The sequence below is a fragment of the Lactuca saligna genome, chromosome 8 (genome assembly GCF_052625555.1).
Source record: "Lactuca saligna cultivar CGN05327 chromosome 8, ASM5262555v1, whole genome shotgun sequence".
NCBI classification, from domain to species: Eukaryota; Viridiplantae; Streptophyta; class Magnoliopsida; order Asterales; family Asteraceae; genus Lactuca; species Lactuca saligna.
The window spans coordinates 111,771,126-111,788,036 of NC_136424.1; the positions used below are offsets into that span (position 1 = coordinate 111,771,126).

General features: G+C 36.4%; 2 protein-coding genes across 2 annotated transcripts; one reads left to right on the forward strand and one right to left on the reverse strand.

Annotated features, from left to right (window-relative positions):
* The first annotated feature begins 4,278 nt into the window (after positions 1 to 4,278).
* On the forward strand, positions 4,279 to 7,441 carry LOC145011045 (protein PHOX1-like). The gene is made up of 2 exons (XM_078969667.1): positions 4,279 to 6,924; positions 7,021 to 7,441. Exons 1-2 carry the CDS (start codon positions 5,040 to 5,042, stop codon positions 7,167 to 7,169), a joined length of 2,034 nt encoding a protein of 677 aa, XP_078825793.1. The 5' UTR covers positions 4,279 to 5,039; the 3' UTR covers positions 7,170 to 7,441.
* Positions 7,442 to 11,480: 4,039 nt separating this feature from the next.
* On the reverse strand, positions 11,481 to 15,608 carry TIP1 (Ankyrin repeat family protein with DHHC zinc finger domain-containing protein). The gene is made up of 13 exons (XM_078969008.1): positions 15,165 to 15,608; positions 14,497 to 14,637; positions 14,291 to 14,403; positions 14,126 to 14,205; positions 13,878 to 14,041; positions 13,662 to 13,800; positions 13,407 to 13,506; positions 13,254 to 13,311; positions 13,083 to 13,160; positions 12,872 to 12,970; positions 12,718 to 12,796; positions 12,116 to 12,264; positions 11,481 to 12,030 (listed from the first exon to the last, which is right to left on the reverse strand). Exons 1-13 carry the CDS (start codon positions 15,438 to 15,440, stop codon positions 11,650 to 11,652), a joined length of 1,857 nt encoding a protein of 618 aa, XP_078825134.1. The 5' UTR covers positions 15,441 to 15,608; the 3' UTR covers positions 11,481 to 11,649.
* Between the last annotated feature and the right edge of the window lie 1,303 nt (positions 15,609 to 16,911).

Genomic DNA, 16,911 nt, shown 5'->3' on the forward strand with positions numbered 1-16,911 from the left:
ATGATTTTCAGTTCAGAGTCGGGGTGTCGGGTGGCGCTGAGGCCATTTTACATAGCGCCAATAGGTTGTTGAGTGAGTGCCACGATGACAAATCTCTCTCCATGCTTACCGTGGACTTCTTTAATGCCTTTAACGTTGTTGACAGATCCATATTACTTCATGAGGTCAGATTGAGGTGTCCCTCTATTTCCTTGTGGGTATAATTCCTTTATGCTCAAGCAGCAAGGTTATATCTAGGCAACACACATATTTGATCTTCTACTAGGGTTCAACAAGGAGACCCCTTGGGACCACTTCTCTGTAACGTCCCAAAAATCCATACCAAAATTTTTTCTTTAAATCATTATCAAAGCCATATTCATAATAACATAGCATAAGTCATAACATAAATTCAGAGTGTTAATTCCAAAACATATTTCATTATCAGAGTTAAACATCCCAGGCTGACTAATTAATGGTGTGTGTCATGCGATCACCCCGAGCTCTTCCCTCCGCTACCGGAAGTACCTGAAACCAAAACTGAAAATCGTAAGCACGAAGCTTAGTGAGTTCCCCAACCTACCACATACCATGCATAAACATATACAGCATATACTGGGCCACGCCCGCTATTTCGGGCCTCGCCCCCTACCTCGGGCCCCGCCCGCTACAACGGCCCCGCCTGGTTTCGAGTCCCGCTTGGATACAGATATGTTTCTTTTAGGCCCCACCTGTCTCTGGGCCCCGCCCGCTAACCACATATAGTACAAAATAGCATATAACACATAATTGAACATACCCTATTGCATTCTTGTCCTTAGGCCTCACCTGTCTTGGGCCTCGCCCCTGTCCTGTCACTAGTGAGTCATGGAACCCGTCCAAGCTCCTACGGTAAGTGAGATACGAGCCCACGCCCACACTCACCCCATGCCTATCTCGGGCCTCGCCCATGCTCTGCTACTAATGAGATACGGAACACCATCCATACTCTGCTATTGGTGAGATACGGGACCTCACCCACACCCACCTTCCTACCAGGCACATACATGCATCACACAGACAAAAAGTATACTCTATCATGCAAACAAATCCTTGGGCACCCACCCGACATCGGACCTTGGTCCGGAATATCATACTAGCAAACAATGCCTAGGGCTAACCCCCAGGTCTTCCTACTCATAACTACATGGGTTGGCATTGTGGCCATAGACCCATTCACACAAAGGGAAACTCACCTGCACTGTTGAACTTGCTGATAACCCTCTTGCTGCTGACCGACAATTCTCTGAACTGCTGCTCCACTAGCTCCTCGAGCTACCAATATCAATACATATATCACTTAGTTCCAACTGAACTCTAGAAGCTAAACTAAGTCAACTCTGGTCAAAGTCAATCTTTCTAGCTGACTCTACTCGCCGATTCAGTCCTTTGACTCGTCGAGTACATGTACTCAGAACCCTCATAATGCGACCAAACTCACCGAGTCACCCCAAGACTCGTCGAGTTCAATGATCTCTGAGTCCCATTCTACCCAACTCACTGGGTCACCATTCAACTCACTGATCTGAGCCTTAACCGGAAGGGGTTAGTGTTTCGCGATCTGACTCGCCGAGTCCAAGAACAGACTCCCCAGGTCTATGACAACCTTCAACAGACTCGCCGAGTTGTTCTTCCAACTCGTCGAGTCCATGCCCACCTTCATCCAACTCGGCGAGTACAGTGGCTTTTCGAGTCATGCAGGGGCTCCAACTCATAGATCCACTCTTCCTAAGTCTATTCCTCACGTAAAGTTGCAAACTTTACGTGAAACCAAAGAGATATGGGCTTAAAACACTCTAGGGCTAGGGTTTGTGGCAAACATGCTTAACCAACACACCAAAAATTGATACTTTATGGATCTCTAGGCCAAGACACACCTAGATCTGAAGTAGCAACCTCAGATCTGGACTTCTGACTCAAAAAGGCTCCATATCATACCAAAATGGCCCCAAAACATCATCCATGAGAAGATCTAGAAGCAACAAAGGCAAAGTGACAGATTATTACCTTCAAACTGATGCTTACAACAAAAGGGTTGGATCCTCCAGCTCCTTAGTGGTCCAATCCTCCAAACCTTCCTCTTGCAAAAGCCCCAAGCCCACTTCCTTCCTTCTCTCACTCAACTAGGGTTTGAAATCGTGTATAGCAGCTTCTGGCCGACAAGGGGGACTAAGGAGAGGACTTAAGGTGCTTTAAATAGGGCACCAAGTCCCGAACTTAGGGTTTCCCAATCCAGACCGGACTCGCCGAGTCCACTTTCCGACTCGTCGAGTCGGTCAGTTACTCTTCGACCCGGATCCCACTCGGACTCGTCGAGTTCCACCCTGGACTCGACGAGTTGACCCCTTTGACTTAGGGTTTTCCTTTCCTTTTTTGGTCTTTCTGATTATGGGTGTTACATTCTCTTTTCCATTGTGTTGCACCCACTCTTGCATAAGATTAGAGACAATTGCAAGCTTCTTCTCCATGCATCGTACTTGGATGATGGCACACTAATCGGAGATTCGGAGGAGGTGGCCAAAGCATTGGACATCATTACGGTGATTGGTCCAAAATTGGGCCTTCAGCTGAATATCAAGATATCCGAGCTCTTTTGGCCCTCGTGTGATGGTAGGAAGTTACAGGAAGGGCTATTTCCAGCGGACATCGGGAGGTCGCCTTTGGGGGTGAAACTTCTTGGGGGTACTGTTAGTATAGATGCTAGTTTCATTCGCAGCTTAGCCATAAAGAGAGCCGAAAATGCTGTGAATTTGATGCGTCTTCTTCCATAATTGTCTAAACCCCAGAGTGAGCTCCTTCTACTTCGGTCTTGTATGGGTATTGCTAAGCTTTTCTTTGGGTTGAGGACGTGCCAACCCGTTCACATGGAGGAGGAGGCAATATTCTTTGACAATGGATTGTGTGGGGCGATTGAGGACATTGTGGTTTGTGGGGGCCCTTTCTTTGGTGACATACAATGGCGAATTGCTTCCTTACCCATTAGGATTGGGGGTTTGGGTTTATACTCGGCAGTAGAGGCTACCTCTTATGCTTTTGTTGCCTCAAGGGCCCAGTCTTGGGTATTGCAAGACCACATCTTACGGGATAGCAGTATACATGGTATGGATTATGATTATGATTGTGCCTTGGCATCCCTTCGCAACAAGCTTCCAGATTTTGACTTTAACATTTTTACTACTAAAGACACCGCCCCCCTAAATCCGAGAATACACTGGCGAGTGCCCTTTTTCGTAAAATTGTCCAAGATATGGAAGTGCATCTCGACATGACAGGTCGGCAGAAAGCGGTTTTCCAGTGCTTACGTGCACCACATGCTCAATATTTTCTTCTGGCTATCCCTATAGATGGGCTTGGCCAACACATGTCTCCCGTGGAGTATCGTACTATTCTCAAATATCGATTCATGATTCCCCTATTCCCAGCTGACGATATATGTCCTGTGTGTCGCAAGGCATGTTTGGACTCGTTTGGAGAGCATGCAGTTCACTGTAAAGAACTCTCGGGGTTCAAATACAGACACGATATGGTTAAGGATGTTTTATTTGACATATTTAAGCGTATCGGGGTTTCCGCTAAGAAAGAGGCACCTGTTAATTTCTTAACTGACCTGACAGAAAGAAGGTCAACCCTCAAACCCTCTAACATTTTGATTTTTAGATGGGTCGGGGGGCAACACGCATGTGTGGATCTTACAGGGGTATCCCCTCTCGTGGGCCTGAGGGCTGGGGGTTTCACAGCGGGACATGCTGCTTTAAAAGCAGTTACAGGCACAGTCACCAAACATGAGAAATCGTGCATAGAAAATCAACACGTGTTCATACCATTTGCATTTGATACGTTTGGTTTCCTCGCACCAGATGCGGTAGAGCTTCTTAAAAGAGTACAACGAATCATGCATAGTAATGTTATATCCTCTTGATTTTCGGATGTAGTCTTTAAAAGAATTAGTTTTACCATTCAAAAAAACTTAACGACACAGCTTGTTGTTTGTTTGTCATCTCATTTATTGTATGATGACAATTAACATGTTGATCCCGATGACAATATTTCTGAAATTTTTAATCAAAAGTTAAAGAACTCGTTTATAATGTTCTGTTAATTTAATATGCCAAACACTTCGTTACAAAATAAACATTTCATTACTATTTTTTTATCACATAAATCCTTTTTAAAAAAAAAACAATAATCGTTTTATCCCCCTCCATTGGAGATACCGAGCTTTTCCAATTTACTTTTGCAGGCCATGGGTTTATGATTCTGAAAAGGAAAAAGGAAAAGGAAAAGAAAAAGAAAAAGAAAAAGAAAAAGATTACAGTATTAAATTAGATTACCTAACAAATTAATAATAGTAGTAAATGGATCCACAAACGTTAGAAGCTCAATCTTTTCTAAAATTGTTTTTGCCGGGGAGTCTCTGCAAATTCTGAGGTTCTTGCAACCAAAGATCACGTTTTTATCCCAACCCAGATAAGTTTTTCTTAATTTCGCAGCAGTTTCTTTCGAATTTCTCACAATTTATTCAAGAATTTTGATTCACAAGAGAGAATTTTGCTTCTACTTGCTTAAAAGATCAGCATCTCTCTTTTTCTGAATCGGGATTCGTCTCTGTTAATCCCCAATTCACTCCATCAAATCCTGATTCAGAGAGAAAAACAAAACTTGGGTCTTTAGTTTCAGTTTCCTTATATTTGTTGCTTTGATTCCATTGCCATTCTTGGTTTTTAGCTATGAGATTCGTAACTTACACACACTGAAGGTGTCCTAGGTGAAATTCGTTTGTGGGTTCGATGAGATATAATCTAAGAAAGCTAATTGATTGATCTTGGTTAGGACTTGGGGTCTGCGAGTTCTCATATTAGTTACCTCTAATTTCAAGAACTCGGTTCGTAGTTCTTGAAATTTGATCTTTAGGGTTAGACTTGTTATTCTTGATCCAATTCGAAAATTTCAATGTTTTAAGTCTCGAAATCATTTTTCCAAAAGAGATTCAAATAGAAGAAATTCAATTTCTTTGTTCCACAATGGGAAAATCAAGAAAAAACAAGAAAGTAGGATCAAACAATGTTAATCCGGATCAAAGCAAACTTGACGATGGTAATACCACAAAGATCTACGATAAAGACACTACCATTTTCATTTCGATGGCACAAGAACTTAAAGATGAAGGAAACAAATCGTTTCAAAATAAAGATTATGAAGGAGCGATATTAAAGTACCAAAAAGCCCTCAAATTACTTCCGGGAAACCATTTAGATGTTTCTTATCTTCATAGTAACATTGCCGCATGCTATATGCAAATGGGTATTGCTGATTTTCCTAGAGCCATTCATGAATGCAATTTGGCACTTGAAGTCACACCAAAATACACTAAAGCACTCTTGAAACGTGCTAGATGTTACGAGGCTTTAAATCGACTCGATTTGGCTTTAAGAGATGTTAATATGGTGTTAGATTTAGAGCCCAATAATCTCATGGCAGTGGAGATCATAGATAGGGTAAAATCCCGTATGGAAGATAAGTCGATTCTTGAAAAAGATCACAAAAGTGAACTAGATATCGATTCTATTCGAATCTTGGAGCCATTGAAGGAAAAGATACATAAAAAGAAAAAGAAAAGCACAAAACTTGATCGGATTGATGAAAAGAAAGAAGAGTTAAAAGATTTTGAAAGGGATGATAAAAAGATGGAAGACAAGATAGTGGTGGAGGAGAAGATAAACACAAGTAGCAAAGAAGAACCGAAAAGGGTTGTGAAATTAGTCTATGGGGAAGATATTAGGTGGGCGAAAATTCCATTTAATTGTGATATTATAAAACTAAGAGAGATTGTAGATGAAAGGTTTCCCATTTCAAAGGCAGTTCTTATGAAATACAAAGATGAAGAAGGTGATATGGTGACAATTACCACAAATGAAGAACTCCGATGGGCAGAATCGTCAAATTCAGATCAAAGGAATGCAATTAGACTCTACATATTTGAAGTCAACCCTGGTCAAGATCCATTCTTTGACCATGTCAGAAGATTAGAACAAAAACAAAAGCTTTTAAATTCTTCTGCTTGTATCGATGATTGGATTCTTGAATTTGCTCATCTTTTCAAGAATTACACCGGGTTCAACACGGATTCATATATGGATCTTCATGAGCTTGGAATCAAGCTATACTCAGAAGCTATGGAGGAAACTGTCACAAGTGAAAAAGCTCAAGAATATTTTCAAATGGCAGCCGATAAGTTTCAAGAAATGGTATCTTTGGCTTTTTTTAATTGGGGAAATGTTCATATGTCAAGAGCACGAAAAAGGGTAGACTTTAAGGAAGATGATGATTCACTTTCAGAGATCAAAGATTCGTATGATTGGGCACAAATGGAGTACTTGAAAGCTGGTGAGAGATACAAAGAAGCTATCAAAATTAAACCTGATTTCTACGAGGGTTTTCTTGCTTTAAGTCAACAACAATTTGAACTTGCAAAACTTTCATGGTGTTATGTTGTTGTCAAGAATGTGAATCTTGAATCATGGGATTCAACAGAAACAGTGAATCTTTACAATGAGGCTGAAGAGAATATGGAAAAGGGTATGAAAATATGGGAGGAAATGGAAAGGGAGCGTGTTAATGGAGGTTCGAAGCCAAAGTTAGAGTTTCAGAAATCGGATTTGGGTAAATTTGTTGAAGATGTTAAAGAAGATGAAGTGGCTGAAAGGGCTGCAAATATGAGGTCACAGATGAACATATTATGGGGGAGGATGCTTTATGAAAGATCAATAATGGAATATAAGATTGGAAATCCTGTTTGGCATGAATCTTTGGAGATGGGTGTTGAGAAATTTGAAGTAGCAGGAGCTTCGCGTAATGATATTGGTGTCATGATAAAGAATCATTGTTCTAATGTTTCCACACCAGAAGGTTTGTTCTTGATTTTCTTTTTCAACTTTTTTTGGTTTTTGATATTCATAATTTGAAGAAATCTTGGTTTTTAATTTCGTTCTTTATGGTTTTTAGGTGTGGGATTTGATATTGATGAGATTGTGGAGGCATGGAATGATATGTATGAAGCGAAAATGTGGCAAACGGGTGTTGCTTCTTTCAGATTAGAGCCGTTGCTTAGAAGAAGAGTTTCTAAGATTTTTCATGCCTTGGAACATGCTTGAAATCTATGGTTTATATAATGCTATTATAACCTTATACACATTTTTTTCCTCTTATAATGCTTTTATAACCTTACACACATTTTTTTTCTCTCCCTTTTTGGAGTGTAACAAAGTGTGGCTTCTTGTTTATCTTCATATGGAGTCTTGTTTTTTTTTTTTTTTTTTTTTTTTTGGGTTGTGATATGGATTCATTTGGACATGAAATGACATGAGTATATGTTCCTTCATTCTTTATCAATACAAATATTATATACAGAGAATCGTTTGTTGGATGTTTGGAATCATTAATGCTTTTTTCCCTTGGTATATTTTGGACATAAATCTACTATGGGTCAATGAGATTGAATAGTAACCAAGGTTCATATGTGTCCTACTTCCACCTATGTACTTTAAACATCTTCAAAAAGGTTTAATGACTCAAGTTTTATTTATGTTACATTTTTATGTATCTATATGATTTTTTGTTCCAATCGTGTGAAATTTGAAAGCAAAATTTAACTCAAGTTTGGGTTTTGTTCCATTTTTATGGAGCTTTATGTTTATTGTTTCGTTCCTCTTAGATTTGAAAATAGAGTTCACCTCCTACCTGTTTTCACCTTGGACTACGCGGGTTGTTTTGACAAAAATTCGTTAGTATATTTATTGACCAATGTGATGAGGATTGAATTCAATGATTTTGTAGAATGTAGTGAAATTGTAAGTATGTTGAAAAGCACAAGGTTGTAGTATTTGTGTTCATAGGAAGAGTTTAGACAGTGGTTTAAGACTTGTGAAATTTGATGTGGATATTTATGCATTGTGGGACCATGGGGTTGCAAATTCCGGATGAATTGCTTCGTGATATGAGGATTTACACCCCGTTCCCGAGTTGTAGCAGAGAAAAGAAGAGAAGATAAAAGAAAGTAAGGAGAGAAAAGAAGAGAAGAGAAAGGAAAAGAAATTTGTGTTTTGTGTTCCCGAGTTGGAGAGAAATGAAAGGAAAGTTAAACATTTTGTTGTTTCTCTTCAAATCCTTCCAAATCGGAAGGAAAGTTAGGAGGGAAAGTGATCCCTCCATTTCCTTGCACTTCCCTCCTTTAATGAAACTCGGGAACACCAATTTCTCTTACTTTCCTCTCACTTCCACCAATTTCCTTTCTTTTCTCTCTTTAAATTGAACTCGGGAACAGGGTGTTAGAGAGAGAGATGTTTTCAGACCTCCTTAGCAACAATGACATATTATCTTCTCATGAAAAACAATTATCGGATGTTTCTAGTTTCCAAAAAAATTTCTCTTTTAAAGCGATTCTAATCATCCATAACTCTTCACACACTGTCATCTCATCTGAAATTTTCCAACGTGTCAAGCCTATCAGGAATCTCACAACCAAAGCAACAAATCATCCGAGGAAAACTTCTCTAAAAAGATAATCATGAGCATCTCATGATCCCAAACAAAAAGGTACGAATCCCCGAAGTCGTGTATATGGTTTCCGAAGGAGTCACTCTTCCTTTGGGAGATTTTATTTATATAATTAAATAATAAAATGTCAGTAATAACTTGTACCTTTTAGACAATGTTGTAGAACTCGTTATTCGGTACTCGTTCGGCCGACCGTTGAGTAACAAGTACTCGGGAATACTCGGGGAATACTCGGATTTGGTAATTCATGTAGCAATATTATTAGGGAAATTATATATGTCAAAATCATAAATCGATGGAAATATATAACAAAATTAGATACATGTGAATCAAAAACTATAATACACACAATGTCTCACTTCGTAAATAATTACTGAAAAACGTAAATAATTACTGAAAATTTAAGATATATATGTAGTAATAATCGCATATGTATGTTAAATAATAAATCATTAAATGTATTATACATATTAATCTTGAAATTCTTGATTTTTTCTTTTTTTAAGACAATTTTGAACATTTGACAGAGTACTTGCCCGAGTTAACCGATTTGGTCTAAGTTTTATCGATTTCCGAGTTATTTGACTAAGTTAGCTTAATTTGTCTCAATAAGAGGTCGAGGCCGAGTCCGAGTACTCGGTCGAGTACTCGCCCGAATTAGCCGAGTTTTACAACATTGTTTTTAGATATAGACCAAGACTTCATGGAAATAGTGCTAGACATGGAAAAAATACAACTCCTAATCGACTTAAAAAAATGGTAAGATTTTCTAGGAGTTGCTACTCGTAGCAAATCTCAATTTTTAATTAGTTTCCTTAGGGCTAGTCGTTTTCCCTCTTCTTAATAAAGGTACTTATTGTAACATTTATTAGGGTTTTTAGGTTACAATTATGCTTTACATGTGTAATTTCACTTAACTTTTAAGGGTACATACAGCCTAATTGGATCTATGTTTTTTCTCAATTAATATCAAAATACTTATGAAACAAAAACTATAAACCCTATGATATCGAAATCAAGAGTAGAACTACATACCTTTACTTGAATCGAATCAAGCTAATCAAAACTCTTTGAAGTCTTTGGAAAACTAGCTCCAAAAGTATGGTAGCCTCTAATGTGTTACACCAAAAACTCAATTAACCCTAAGATTGAAGGAGAGGATGGAAAATTTTTGGATTTCTCTTGTGGTTATGGTTAGGACGAAAACACAAGAGGTATGCCCCTTTATATAGCTGTCTGATAATCCTAAAAACCTACGATTTGAATTCAAAATAATAGTATTATAATTCAATAATTATCTATTTTTCCTTTTATCAGTTGGAGGCTTCCAAAAACCTTAAAATCGTCCATCATATAGGGTGGTTCTAGATCCCCTCTTTTGTTCAACTATTGAACAATTACAACTCAGTCCTTGCAACTTTAACTAATTTTAATTAATCCATAATTAATTCCAAATTAATTCTGAATTAATCTTAATTAATTATTACTATTTTTAATTAATATATTAATTATATAACATATTAACAAATCATTTATCTCTCTCTTTTATAATCAATCCAAGTCATTTCCTTATGAGGGCAACCTAAAAAGGACTTTGTTTTTATTCTTCAACATTACACCAATTAATTAGGACATTAGACGCATTAATCCAACATGTAGACTATAAAAAGTATCATTTACGGATCCTCTAATCTCGGTAGCTTAGAGTGGTCCCTTTATCCTTGATTACGGTGACTCTATCTTTCGAATCTTGATGGTGACTTTATTCGAAGACCTATCGTTTGTCACGCTAGCTAAACATTTATATACACTCATGGTGGCTTCGAAACGCCCTTAATCATCATTCATAATGGCTTGTTCCTTTACATAGTGTCGTGGTGGGTTCAAAAGAGTTCTTTTATCAGTAATATCAATGGTTCGGTCTTTACGGATTCCTGTGGTGGGCTCAAAGTTTCAATCATCGTTGATCTTGGTGGCTATGCCTTTACAAATTGTCAAGACGGATCCTAATCTATCTAGGCTATAGTCTTTTCATATAAGTTATCATATAATGTTCAAAGTTTTCTTTATGATCCTAATAGCCATGCCTTACGGATGTTCATGGTGGATCCAATTTGCTCATTTTTTTTTTTTTTTTTTTTTTTTTTTTTTGTTATAAGATTGTCGTATGTGACTTCAATGGTTTGGCTTATTGGCATCTATTCGAACATTGTACTTTCACCTTATCCTTGTTACCCATAATCTCGTATGTTGCATCGACAACTAATGCTTCACCAAAGGATAAATTGAGTGGGTGAACAAATGGAGTGTCTTCATAGTGTCTTGTGACGGTTGGAACGGGCTTGGAGTTTCTGGGGTGATTGTGATTGGTGATTTATTTCACATCATGTTTCTATCTTGAATAAAATAATCGATGACCCTATCTAGAGTCTACTATGTTATGATGATATTGTATGATTGTATGACGAGGAGGTTAGTTCTAATGAAGTCTCAAGGTTTCAGTTCACGGATTTCGAAGAATTTTGATGAAATTCTAATGAAAATTGTGCTTTGTTGATAAATAACTAGAATGTAAATTTCATTCCTTTCAAAAAAAAAAATTATGTGTACCAAACACCTTAAACATGTTTGGTTCGCAGATTTTAAAGGAATTCGAAGAATTGGAATGTAAATTTTATGTTTTAATGAATTAGTCATTCTTTGGCTAAAAGCTTATGCTTTATTAAGACGACAAAAATGCTTTCTCACTCTTTATGAACTAAAAGTTGATGCAATTCAACTCCAAAAAGATGGGAACCAAGTTGTTTCATATATGTTGATTCTCGTCCACCTCGTTGCTATGTGAATACCACATACTTTCAAAAACTATACATGTACAACATATCAACAAATACCTACTTCTAACATCAGAAACGAAACCCACGTAATTTTTCAATATAACTAGTCTCTGTACAAATTTAAAAAAAGGCACAAATGCAAATGAATCAATCTACAAAACTTGGATTGTATCTTATGAACATAAATAACATCAAATAATGATACAGCATATCCATATGTCTCCAAACCAATATATAAAAATCACGCCCGCGAATTCCGCCCTAACCCTAACCCCAACCCTAACGGGCCAGAATCGGTTTTACTTTTCCCTTGATTCCCATGCGAACAATTAGAAGAATGAACATGTGAATTCATGTTGTTATTCACATCAATGGAATGCTCGTTTCCATTCCCGTTTTGTTGATCCAAATTTCTTGTCATAGGCATCATATTAATCTCATCCGATCGATGAGCTACTTCTTCAATCAACTCTATGTCTTCATTGTAACCATTCACAAATAAATCCCAACAGTTTTTCTTGCATCCATGATCATACGGGTTTCTGAATCGACCCCCGGGTCCTCTTAAGTAGCTATATCGCATCATGTTTGCCATTTCATTTGTGGTTATATTTCTACCAACCTGGAAACATGATGAAAAATTCAAAATTGATACTTGTTTTGTATGAATTTTGTAGAATTTGAGAATGAAAATCAGAAAAATGTACCTGAGAGATTTGCATAGATGTTAAGGCTGCAACACCCATGAGGAGAAAACCATCTGAAATTATGAATATTAAAGCACCCATGTGTTGGTTGCCAGCATGGTTTAGCCATGCTCCAAAAGTAGATGGAGCCATTGGGTCGCTTAAAACCCCTGCAATAAACCATTAATTTGTAGAATGTTTTTCCAAGGAATGGAATCCGACAAAGGAATCAGAATCTGACAAAGGAATTGGAATTTGACAAAGGAATTGGAATCTGATACGCGTTTGGTACGCAGGAAATGGAATAGAACTCAAATGGTGGTTTTATTTATATTATAAGATATTTTTGGTTTGTTGAGAAAAAGTATGATTGAATTTTTCATTTTAATGTTTACGTAACGAGGGTATTTTGGTCTTTTAGTAAAAAAAAAAGGAAGAATGGAATCGAATTCCTTCTGGTCTCCCGTATACATGTTGTGAAATCCATCAAACGTGGAAATTGAAGGATTTTCCAATGCATTGAGAATTCCGATTCCATCATCAAATCAAACATACCCATGGAATGGAATCTTGAATTCCGATTCCATCATCAAACCAAAGACTAAGAAATGAAAGAGCAATACTTGTAAGAGCAACTGTGCCAGTTATGAGCATGGCAAAAACTTCAAGAACTAGAAAGCCCAAGAAATCCCTTTTATTTCTCTGTTTCATGAAAAACTATTGTTATGAAATTTTATTTATATTATTAGAAAAATGGAAATATGAACAAAAACAAACCTTGCCAATGCAATTAGACACCCAGGGGCAATGATGGTCAAATTGCTCAACACATCGGTCACATGTTGAACAATGCTTCGAGCGAACAGGTCGTACAATCTAATAAATAAGTCAACAAAAAAAAAAAAAACTTATATTAAAAATAAAAAATAGTAAAGAAATTAATAGAAGTATGTGGTTATTTTTTTAATTTTTATACTGCAGCATTTACCTTACAAGTTGCACAAAGTTGAGACCAGTTACCAGCTAACAAAGCAGGATCACCAAGCTCAATCTTCAGTAAAGGCTCCTAAACAAAAAGAAAAGAAATAATAATTAAAAAAAAAACATCCAATAATAATAAAGAATTTAGTTATATAACAAAAATCAACAAATGACTTACATCATCTTTCATATTTTGTGAATCATGTCTGTTTGTTTTAACATAACCTGGATCTTTGCTACAAAAACCAATAAACCACCCATAAGTCGAAATATTAAAATGAATATCCAAAAAATAAAAAAGATAAATATTTAAACTAAATATAAGACATACCAACTACACCGATAAAACAATACCAATCCTGCACTTGCCAATAGTACAGCAATCCATGCAATTAATGCAGAAACAGCTGTCATTTTAGGTAAATTTGGAGCTGCAAATTTATAAAAATAAATTATAAAAACTGACCTTGAGTTATAAATATGAAATATATATATATATATATATATATATATATATATATATATATATATATATATATATATATATATATATATAGTATTAACTATTAAAAGATTAGAAATATACCCATAATAACGGAATTAATATAGGTCAAAATTAGCACAAATATTACACACAAAAGAGCTGGTGCTAATCCTAGTTTTGAAAGTTTCCCTATTGTACTGTTTCCATCCCAACGTTTATCCAACATCCTCCTAGCATTACCCTAATAAAATCAGAATTTAAAAAATGTTATTAAAATAGTAAGAATAAAAAAATGTGTATTTACAAAAATACCCTTACAAGGAAAAAAGCAACTTGTCTATGGTTTTTATCAGACGCGAGCTGTGCTGGTGTGAGACCTGTGTTATCAGTCACCATTAAATCCTCTTTCTTTCCTGCTTGGACAAGAACTGTACATGCCTCTAAGTTTCCCCTTATAGCAGCCCAATGAAGAGGTGTGCATCCTATAATAATATAATATAATTTATTTAATTAAAAAAAAAAAGTTAATACAAAAAAATAACTTTCATTTGCTATAATAATCATACCTTCTTTGTCTTGGCGACCTCTGTATGCATCGAGAAATAGAAGAAGCCGAATACAGTCTGCAAAGCCTTTATATGCAGCCCTGCAAAATGATGCAAATACCCTCGTATCAAGTGTCAGAAGAAATGTTAAATGTAAAGCAATGTAAAGCATCCAATTAAGTGTACCAATGCAAGGGGCTTCTTCCATCATTATCAGGAAGATCAGGGTCTGCATTCCACTTTGTGACAATGTGATAAAGCAAGGCTGTTTGACCATATTGAGCAGCAACATGAGTTGTCTGTAAGAAAAAACCCAAATTTTAGTAAATGATTAGGATTTAGGAGTAAGATTTATTTTTTGTTTTTGAATAATGTGATAAGAAGATACAAACCTGATATCCATACATATCAGCAGCATTAATCTGAGCACCTTCTTGGAGTAAAAGCTCTGCAACTTGTATAGCTCCTCGGACAGCACTCCAGTGTAATGCTGTTTGTCCAGTGAGATCTGTAGCATTTATATCTCCACCATGCTGCAGATTTTATAAAAAGTAAAAGACAAAATAACTACCACATGAATTACTTCATATCAATAAACCTCAATCCATATATGTAATGGTTGGATTCACAGTTGAGCACTCAACTCTAAATGTTACATATATGGTGGATTGGAGGTTTTGGTCTAATACAAGATATACTCTCTCAACATGAACACATTCAGGCTTCAGCAACTCAGTGTTTCAAACATGTTGGTTATAGTCAGTTCTGTTCAGATAACTTTTTTTTGATATATGTGAGGGCTCCAACAAAAGGCAGCAACTTGTTTGATATCTAAAGTCGAAGCGTATTGTTTGGAAAGAGAGAGGAATCGTTTCCAAATCTGAACCTTAACAACGCACAATAACTGCTGTTTATCATAAGGATCTCAGATGTGGCAGATAGAGTTATGTACTCTTAGGAATGAAGTAGATGATGAAGCAAAACATAAGTATATGAATCATCTAATATACATCTAGGTAGAACAAAGAAAAAATTGTGATTAGTGAGTGTTAAGAAAAACCTGAATGATGTATTGGGCAGCAGCAGCACGATTATTGAGGGCTGCCCATTGCAAAGCGTAATACCCGTGGTTATCCGGCTGTGAAACGGAGCAACCTTCCGACTCCACCAATCTCTGAAGCTTCTCCAAATCACCGTACGCAGCTGCAGTATAAACATCGTCCCTCAAACTGTCTTCATCTACTCCTCCCTCTGTCGTTCCATTCCCGTTCCCGGTGGCAGCATCACGATCTCTAGATTCATGGACTTCGTCAACAACCTCGATCTCCGATGACATCGTTTATGTTTACACTTACAGGTTGTCGATATGAATTACAATCAGATCAAATTGAATGTTAGAATAATGACACGATGGTTTCTTGCGGATTAGGGTTTTTCCAGGAAGGGGCAAGAGGGGGGAAGGAGTCAACCTTCTTTTTTTCCTCTATCTCGCCTATGAATTGAGGTTTGACTTTTTATCTCAAAAAAATAAATAAATAATACATTCTAGAATAAACTTTTATACATGTTATATAAATCTATAAACTCCCAAGTCCCAATTAATAAAAAACGGGTTAATAGGTTATTTACTGAACCATGTTTTTATGTAACAATCTTTTAAAATATAACTAATTTATGCAACCAAATGACTATTAAACCGCTTAGCGGATTACCATCTCATTTGTGTGTTTTAGACTTTAGTAATACTCAACTAAGGAACAAAACTCGGTGGTTGTATAAGGTCAAGAGTCATGAACAATGTAAGCCAAGTAGCCAATAAGGTCATAACCATGGCCATTAATGACGAGTTCCACTTCAAGGTTCTATCAAATCTTTATGCGTGTGTTTGACGACAAATATGTCTTAGCCTACATCGACAACTCATTGAATGGTACCTATTAATATAGAAGTTCTAACATATCCTTGTCAACCAAGTTCTAAACAATGGTGGAGTTGAGAAGAACACTAACATCTCAATCTTAATATAGATTGTTGTGTTCAAAGATAGAGTTGCACGTCCTTTTGCACAAAGAAATTGCATGAATGATATATTATTGATTCCAAAGAGGATGGAAGTGTGTGGATATACTTATTGAACATGTGCATAAGTAGAGATGCACTTCAAAAACGAGATACAGGTAAAAAAAAAGTTGATTGTATCCATAGAATGAATTTATCTAAATTATATCGGATAAATTTGATCCCTCAAAGATTCATATTCCAAACCTAATATCATATTAGACTGCAAATAAAAAATCGATATGTATTATATCCAGATCCAAATTCTTTCCGTAGGAGCTACGATAGAGCTACAATTTTTTTTTTTAAATATATAAAACCATTAGTGAACTTTGCTAACTGTGTCGTATGGTTTTTTTTTACTATCATTACCTTCCGAACACATATAAATAGATGTTAGATATTAGTATTCAATATTTAAACTTATTTTCTTATATTTTCATTCTAAAGTTCGATTTCAGTGAAAAATGACATCAAGATATAGATATTTTTACGTTCGAGAATCGAACAATGTTGTCATGAAATTTATACCGACGCCTCAAGCAAAGGATGTTAGGGAATATTTTGATTTATGTGAAATGTTTAGCGGTATGTAAAAAACTCAGTGTAAAACGTGCAATGATTTTTTTTGGCAAAAACGACAATACTACCTTGCAAAATCATGCAAAGTGAACTTGTCCCATGTTAAAAGCGCAAAAGGATCCACCTCAAATGGGTGTTACTCCCGAATGAGTGATTTTTTGTAACGT

Excerpts from the sequence above, each read along its gene's own strand:
- LOC145011045 (XM_078969667.1), top strand. The coding sequence starts at position 5,040 with ATGGGAAAATCAAGAAAAAACAAGAAAGTAGGATCAAACAATGTTAAT. Across the intron at positions 6,925-7,020 it reads TAATGTTTCCACACCAGAAG|GTGTGGGATTTGATATTGAT; the intron begins GTTTGTTCTTGA and ends TATGGTTTTTAG.
- TIP1 (XM_078969008.1), bottom strand. The coding sequence starts at position 15,440 with ATGTCATCGGAGATCGAGGTTGTTGACGAAGTCCATGAATCTAGAGAT. Across the intron at positions 12,971-13,082 it reads AACTTTGTGCAACTTGTAAG|ATTGTACGACCTGTTCGCTC; the intron begins GTAAATGCTGCA and ends CTTATTTATTAG. Across the intron at positions 12,797-12,871 it reads TGTCTAATTGCATTGGCAAG|AGAAATAAAAGGGATTTCTT; the intron begins GTTTGTTTTTGT and ends TTCATGAAACAG.